At 47.2% G+C, this 8,089-nt stretch overlaps 1 protein-coding gene across 1 annotated transcript; it reads right to left on the minus strand.

Annotated features, from left to right (window-relative positions):
* Positions 1 to 2,043: 2,043 nt before the first annotated feature.
* Positions 2,044 to 7,107, minus strand: LOC105903793 (diacylglycerol O-acyltransferase 2-like). Its single transcript, XM_042710241.1, has 9 exons — positions 7,051 to 7,107; positions 5,821 to 6,159; positions 5,296 to 5,436; positions 4,513 to 4,620; positions 4,328 to 4,398; positions 3,970 to 4,174; positions 3,571 to 3,745; positions 2,900 to 3,102; positions 2,044 to 2,420 (listed from the first exon to the last, which is right to left on the minus strand). Exons 2-9 carry the CDS (start codon positions 5,840 to 5,842, stop codon positions 2,266 to 2,268), a joined length of 1,080 nt encoding a protein of 359 aa, XP_042566175.1. The 5' UTR covers positions 5,843 to 6,159; positions 7,051 to 7,107; the 3' UTR covers positions 2,044 to 2,265.
* Between the last annotated feature and the right edge of the window lie 982 nt (positions 7,108 to 8,089).

Below are 8,089 nucleotides of genomic sequence, written 5' to 3' on the forward strand. Positions count from 1 at the left end.
AAGGCGCTGAAGTGTCTGTCCCTGGTCCCGGCGGTGATGGGCCAGATGAAGTTCAACACGTCGGAGGAGAGTAACGCGCACGTGTATCGCAGCGACCTGCCCAACCCCGACACGCTCCCCGCCGAGCTGCACTGCTGGAGGATCAAGTGGAAGCACCGCGGGAAGGAGGTCCGCCTGCCCGCCACCATCCATGAGACGCTGCAGCTGTCCGACGTCAAGTTCTTCCCCAACGTCAACGCCTTCCTGAAGGTTCTGTCCACGTTGCCAGTTCTGAAGCCGGAGGACAGCTCCAGAGAGACGTCCCAGCAGCGGCTCCAGGCGTACCTGGGCCACACGCCTGTCCGCAGCAGGTCCAGAAGCATGGCCATGCTCCACGTGAACTACCACCTGATCAGTGACTTGGACCCCATGGTGGACCAGTACACCAAGCTGCACTTGCAGGACGACAGTGAAAACGACACACTTTGAAACGAGAGAGAGAGAGCTCTAGATACTGTGCTCAACACACAACACAACCAAAGGATTTACACACAATGGACACGGACATATTTTGTTTGTGTGTGTGTGTGTGATAAAAACAGGGAAAAAATTGTGTTGATTGAAATAATGGTTCAAGTGTGTTTTGGGTAATAATGGCTCCTGTGACAATAAACTATTTGCAAATGTGCCATGATTGTAAACATGTGGTAAACAAGTGTTTTGTTTTGTTCTGTTCTATGTGTGATACATGGATATGTAATCCATTCAGAGTCATGTGACCTGCAGTGTGCCACTGGAACACACAAGCAGAAGACGGTCATGTACTCTAAACCCCGGTCTACCTAGTCAGTGTCTGCTCTTCAAACGGGAACTTGTGTGGGGGTGTTTTGACTGCCTTTAAAACAAGGATTGGGCTGCGGCATATTGATTGGCTGCCTTTAAAACCAAGATTGGGCTGTGGCATATTGATTGGCTACCTCTGAAACAAGGACCGGACTTATTGGCTGGTTTGAAAATGAGATGATTTCACAGCAGTGTGGCTTTTTCACAGGTGAGGAAGCAGAAGTTGGAGTTTGCTCTTAGAGAAAAGAGAGATGGTGGAGTCGGTTCTTTATCCTGTGATCCATCTTAAATGCTCTGTAGGGAAAACATTTTGGATAAAACCTGAGCTCAAACTAGTTTTCATCTTGAAAGATTTGGCATGGGTTTAGCTTTCGTAAGATTATTTAAAAATTGATCACCAGATATTGACCTTGAATGAAATGGGTTTATAAGAATCATAAGATGTTTGTAGATGACTGTAGATGTTTGCAAAGAAATCTGAGGGATATATTATTTATAAAAGAAATATTTAATCACTTCAGGAAAATGTAACCATGACAAATAAATAATGTTTCTATATAACACTGTTACCAACAGATGAAATGGTATTCTTCTGCAAATGTCGAACAATCTACAGTTTGCAGAAGAATGGCAGAGAACTGATTAAGGTTTAAATGTTAGTTATGTAACTATTTTGCGTGCAAAGTAAACAGACCCATTTCCCATCCATGTAGGCTAAGTTTCAGCGCCGAGCTGTGTCCATTGAACACAATTAGCAGGTTTTAGTTTTTATGAAGGCTCTGTATTCCTCAGTGCTAAAACAAGTCCGGTGTTATGGCTACTCAGGATCAGCTCTAGCTAACGTGTGGTGTGTGTGTGATCTCCCCTCTCCTGCACCTCAAGGCCATGTTCAGGTGACGTGTGGTGTGTGTGTGATCTCCCCTCTCCTGCACCTCAAGGCCATGTTCAGGTGACGTGTGGTGTGTGTGTGATCTCCCCTCTCCTGCACCTCAAGGCCATGTTCAGTAACGTGTGGTGTGTGTGATCTCTCCTGCACCTCAAGGCCATGTTCAGGTGACGTGGTGTGTGTGTGATCTGCACCTCAAGGCCATGTTCAGGTGACGTGTGGTGTGTGTGTGATTTCCCCTCTCCGGCACCTCAAGGCCATGTTCAGGTGACGTGTGGTGTGTGTGATCTGCACCTCAAGATCATGTTCAGGTGACGTGGTGTGTGTGTGATCTCCATGTTCAGTAACGTGTGGTGTGTGTGATCTCCATGTTCAGGTGACGTGTGGTGTGTGTGTGATCTGCACCTCAAGGCCATGTTCAGGTGACGTGTGGTGTGTGATCTCCTCTCTCCTGCACCTCAAGGCCATGTTCAGTAACGTGTGGTGTGTGTGTGATCTCCCCTCTCCTGCACCTCAAGGCCATGTTCAGGTGAGTCCCTGGTCTGGTTGGCGGGTCTTTAGTGCATGAGCAGTGTGTCTCTCTGTGTCAGGCCGAAGCGGGTCTTCTCTGTGTCAAAGAGGCGCTGCAGGGAGGCCATGTAGAGCGCATGGTACCGGTCCACCTCGTCAGCGCTGGGCTCGCTGATCTGGGGAACGCTGATGGGCTCCCCCACTGGGTCAGAGGTCACATCAGAGACATCATCAGAGAGACACACACACACACACACACACACACACACACACACACACACACACACACAGTAACAGACAATCACTCGTTAACCCATAGTGTACTCTGGGCCTTTAACTCTACATGTACTGTATGTCAGTAACAGATGTGGCCTGTTTAACCAGTCACTCCTGTCATCCCCCCAAAGGTTCAAAGGCTGTGTGAAGGACGCTGCCTCATAGATCCAAAAGCCAAAACGTTCAATAACTGGCTTCCACCAATTTCATCACTGTGGCATCAGCTATTTGGTTGTTCAGGATAGAACTAATCAGTAACTTTAATAAAATTGTATTTGTTGGTCAGTGTGTCACGTAACTTAACCACGAATATATTTAGACAGACAGTAACGCACTTTAAATCTGAAGCCCATCTGTGCTTCAGTGAATAGCTGCAAGCCCTGGTAAAAGACTGACGAGTCTCACCCACGGAGGTGATGGGTTTGGGGAAGGGCATGACGCCCCAGGTGTCTGCGGAGAGCAGGCTGCAGCCCTGGATCACACACAGCGCGAAGCCCACTATCTTCTGAAGCCGCTTCTGCAGCCACCGGCACCACGAGCCGTCCGCAAACATCACCTGCTGGTACGTGTCATTCTCACCGAAGGAGAAGACCGGGACCAGGGCCGCCCTGCCAAGGAATGCAACAATGTTACATCCGACACATTCTCTCAAGGCCGCTGCCAAGGCAACAGTGGAACACTAAAGGGGCAACAGCGGAACACTAAAGGGGCAACAGTGGAACACTGGAACACTAAAGGGGCAACAGTGGAACACTAAAGGGGCAACACTTGAACACTAAAGGGGCAACAGTGGAACACTAAAGGGGCAACACTTGAACACTAAAGGGGCAACAGTGGAACACTAAAGGGGCAACAGTGGAACACTAAAGGGGCAACACTGGAACACTAAAGGGGCAACAGTGGAACACTAAAGGGGCAACACTGGAACATTAAAGGGGCAACACTTGAACACTAAAGGGGCAACAGTGGAACACTAAAGGGGCAACACTGGAACACTAAAGGGGCAACAGAGGAACACTAAAGGGGCAACACTGGAACACTAAAGGGGCACAGCGTGCCTCTAAGATGTGCCGTACCCGTGCTTCAGGGCCTTCCGCACAAAACCTTTACGGTTCTTCAGGGTGACTTGATTTACCCCAGGGGTTGTGTTGAGGGACTCCGCAGCACCCCCCACCGCGATGACGATGGCATTTCCTGTGCCGTTCCGAGACAGGATGAAGTCTATGGTGTCATGAGTCACGGGACAAACACCTGAGGTGGAGTGAGACCAGAGCAATCATCTTCATTAAAGAGAGTGCAAAATGAAATCAAAGACAGATGTATCACCAAAACAACCAGTGAAGGACATATTTCCAAATGTGACTTTACAATCCTAATAGCTTATGTCATTTAGGTTTGTTATTTAATTCTAACACACATCACCGCTCAGGGTCAAGTGGGAGCAAAGCAGCCTGTAACCACGGCGGGATCTTAACCTGTAGACATTAAGTACTCCCTGGCAACGGGCAGGAGGAAGTTTCCCGACAGCGTGGCCACAAAAGGCGTTATCCCGGGATACTTCTCGGAAAACCCATTGGCCTCAGTGCCAAAGTTGCAGAGCGCTCCAAAACAGAAAATTCCATGTGGGTGATAGCCAAAGATATAATTCTTGTCAGGTGGTAAATGATGGGTTTTGATGAGCTGAAAAAGCAATGATGTTGAATATTAACTCCTCTGTAACTGAAATGATCAATATATTGATGAACATTTAAAAATGTTTAAATGTGTAAAAGTTTTTGTAGTGAGTGAATAGACATGCAGCCATTCAGTCAGTGTCAGTTTCCTGGTGCTCACTTGGATGGGGAAGTAACCGCTGAGGTAAGTCCACACTGGCCAGCCCCTCACCCACGACCATCTCCTGCCAGCTGACATTAAAATGTTTTTTAGATACACTCTGAGACACTAAACCAGTTTTTATAAAGCAAGATGATTTAATATGAAGCCTTCTCCACTAAGAAAGTGCTGAGCTATAAGCTTGCCTTGTTTATGTGTTTTCCAGTCGTATACCAACCACAGATAGTAAAGTGCAGTGATCCACCAACACGATGTGTACAGCAGGTAGATCAGCAGAATAATACACACAGGACCTACAGAGAGAGAGAGAGAGAGGGAGAGAGAGAGGGAGGGAGAGAGAGAGGGAGGGAGAGAGAGAGAGAGGGAGAGAGGGGGAGGGAGAGAGAGGGAGAGGAGGGAGGGAGAGAGGGAGGAGAGGGAGAGAGACAGAGAGGGAGAGAGAGAGCGAGAGGAAGGGAGAGAGGGAGGAGAGAGAGGGAGAGAGAGAGCGAGAGGGAGGGAGGGAGAGGGAGAGAGACAGAGAGGGAGAGAGCGAGAGGAAGGGAGAGAGGGAGAGAGGGAGGGAGAGGGAGGGAGAGAGAGAGGGAGGGAGAGAGGGAGAGAGAGAGAGAGGGAGAGAGCGAGAGGAAGGGAGAGAGGGAGAGAGGGAGGGAGAGGGAGGAGAGAGAGGGAGGGAGAGAGGGAGAGAGAGAGAGGGAGGGAGAGAGAGGGAGATGCAGAGAGGCTGTTTACTTTAGCATGCCCTGAACTGTGTACATTATAGCTGCACAGTCAATACCCTGGAGTTCAGTCACATAAATTACACTATATATATATAAATATATATGTGTATATTCTCTAGTTCAGTCACATGAATTACACATTTAGATGATTGCTTCATTTAAACCACAAAGAAGGAGAATAAAAGACTATGCAAACCTTTACTGGATTAATCACATTCTCGTACGTGGTTTTGTCCTGTCACTCACCAAGGAAGAGGAAAGAGAGGATGTACTGCACGACGGCCAGCCTCTGAAGCAGCCTGGTCAGAGTTCCACTGGACACCCAGCGGACGGAGGGCAGGTGTCTGACGGCGGCCAGGACGCTGGACCGGACACTGGTCCCCACACCTGCAACGGCAGAGAGAGAGACAGAGAGACAGAGAGACAGAGAGAGAGAGAGAGAGAGAGAGAGGGAGGGAGAGAGAGAGAGAGAGAGAGAGAGAGATGTGAGCAGAGAGAGAGAGAGAGGTGAGCAGAGACGGCAGACTTCACACGCTCCAGCCTCTACCCACACATCACACTGTGTGAATGGAAAACGTCAGGTGCGATGAAAATGAAAATCAGACGGGGACGGCAAGGAGAGGACGGGGAAGCAGGAGAGGACGGGGACAGCAAGGAGAGGACGGGGACAGCAAGGAGGGACGGGACAGGCAGGAGAGACGGGACAGCAAGGAGGACGGGGACAGGCAGGAGAGGACAGGGACAGGCAGAATGTCTGAGCGTCAGACTTACGTCCCCATTTCTGAGCACGCATGCTGGCATCACCAGCGGAGATCAGGTACACTCAGACTGCTGTCTTTACCAGAGCACTGCGTTTGTTTCTCGGTGTTTGTTCTCTGTGTGCCATGGTTTAAGTTCCTGCTTGTATAAGACACAGACATCAGAGGTTTGGGATTACGATTACAGTTACGCCCCAGTGCCCTTCAAAATGATCCAATGAAAACTACATCTAGGAATTTTGTAAATCCAAGATACTTAACGGAAATCGGATAATGTGTTCCTGAACAGTTCAAAGTACACTACCCTCCCACCTTGGCATCCATATGCAGGTTGGGTGGTTATCCTTTAATGCTGATGAAGAATGAAACGGTAAGGAAGAAAGGGAAGTAAGAAAGGACCATGATTGGCCACAACCACACTGAGACACTGAGTGCCAAAAGCATAGAAGTCCACCAAAACATTTAGGTAGTTGAAATTAACATAAATACACATATTATACATATATACTGTATATAAATACACATATTATACACCATATATAAAATGCAATGTGTTTTTCACTACAGCAGGAGACACACAGTTTACCAAAACTGAACAAATGAAAAGTCAAATATGGTAAAGTCTCCATTAGTGTTGGTAGGGTTCCTGAATAAAGTTTATGAGCAGATTCTACCGCACAGTGCTGAAATACAAAGAGGATTTGGCCTCCATCAGTCAGATATCAGCTGTGTGATATGATATGGCGTCAGACATGTGCGACATCAAAGGGGAAGAAGCTCAGAGAGACGTGTTAAGAGAGACGTGTTCAGAGAGACGTGTTCAGAGAGACGTGTTTCAGCTAGCACTTGACCGCCTGCAGGCCCAGCTGGACCTAACCACATGCTGCTACGTGCACGCTGCTAGTGCACGTGTTACTTCCCTACCTCCAGAACATACAGAATATACATTTCTCTGAACTTTGCTCTGAACTTAGCATGCTGATGATACACCACTCACTGGGACTGCCTGTACTCCATACATGCCAGCGGTAGGCAGAGACAACTGACTGTTTCTGATGCAGGACAGACATACATTTATTTCACAGACAGATTTCTCGACAGCCAGGTGCTATCTCTATAAACGTGTGTTTGTGTTGTTATTGATAATGCTATCTCTCTAAACTCTTGGTGTTGTTATGGTAATTGCTATCTCTACAAAACTGTGTTGTGTTGTTATGATAGTGTGATGATAAGCAGAATTTACCTCTCCACTCCTGAGCTTTTGGCCAGGCAGAATCCATGGCAGAGTCTCCTGCTTGTGAGCGAGTCCGGTGGTCTGAGTTGTACTGGCGGAGGGCAAACCACGCTGAAGTATTTCCCTGTACAGATGCTGACCTTGACTTTTGAGCAGCTGAAACACAATGAGTTTCTGTTTGTAGTATCAAGCTTATCTATGGCAATGTATCTTCTGACCAAAAGCTAACAAACTTCAGAATGCAGTTCATATCACAGAAAAAACCCACGCTTTGGTTAAGATGATTTCATTTTAGGACGTAAATAGATAGAATCCATTACAAGACAAAGGCCTAACAGCTACACTGAACATTACAGTACAAACACAAACCTGATTATATTATTGAGGAAGACATTGACAGGTATTACCAAATGTACTTCACTTATTGATATATACTGTTATAAGGCACCGAAAATTGAACCAATGCCATTGCTCTTTCTAGTTCTTCATTGGTCTGCCTCTGGCCAACCCTTCATGAGTCACTCAGATTATCTGAGTATGGCGCCTTGGAGGACATTTCACATGTCCCTGTTCTCTGAGAAGCCAGAGATGGTGTCAGACACAGAAGCAGACATTTTGTGTTTTATCAGTTTTGAGGGGCAGCACACACTGAGGGCTGAGGCAGCTGTTAATCGCACCTTCACAGAGCCACCTCTTTCACCACTTTTACGTTTTGATTATTTGTAACTACATGAGAACAGCCTTGAGCAGATTCCTCAAATTCAGATGATCTTACCTGCTCTCATGCAGCAACTAGGCTATTGCAGCAAAGGCCACTAGGTGGCGCACCAGACTACTGATCAATGTGTGGCGTTGAGCAGACATATTCTATATTCGTATACGAAATATATATATATATATACTGTACATATATATTAAACATATCTCACAGACAACATCGAATTAACTGTCGTGCTTTTGAAGAGGTTAAAATGTCAAAAAGGGAGCAGCTTTGAGATTCGTTTGACGCACCGTCTAGATAAGTATCAAAGACCATGAAGGGTTAAAC

The sequence above is a fragment of the Clupea harengus genome, chromosome 17 (assembly GCF_900700415.2).
Source record: "Clupea harengus chromosome 17, Ch_v2.0.2, whole genome shotgun sequence".
Lineage (NCBI taxonomy): Eukaryota > Metazoa > Chordata > Actinopteri > Clupeiformes > Clupeidae > Clupea > Clupea harengus.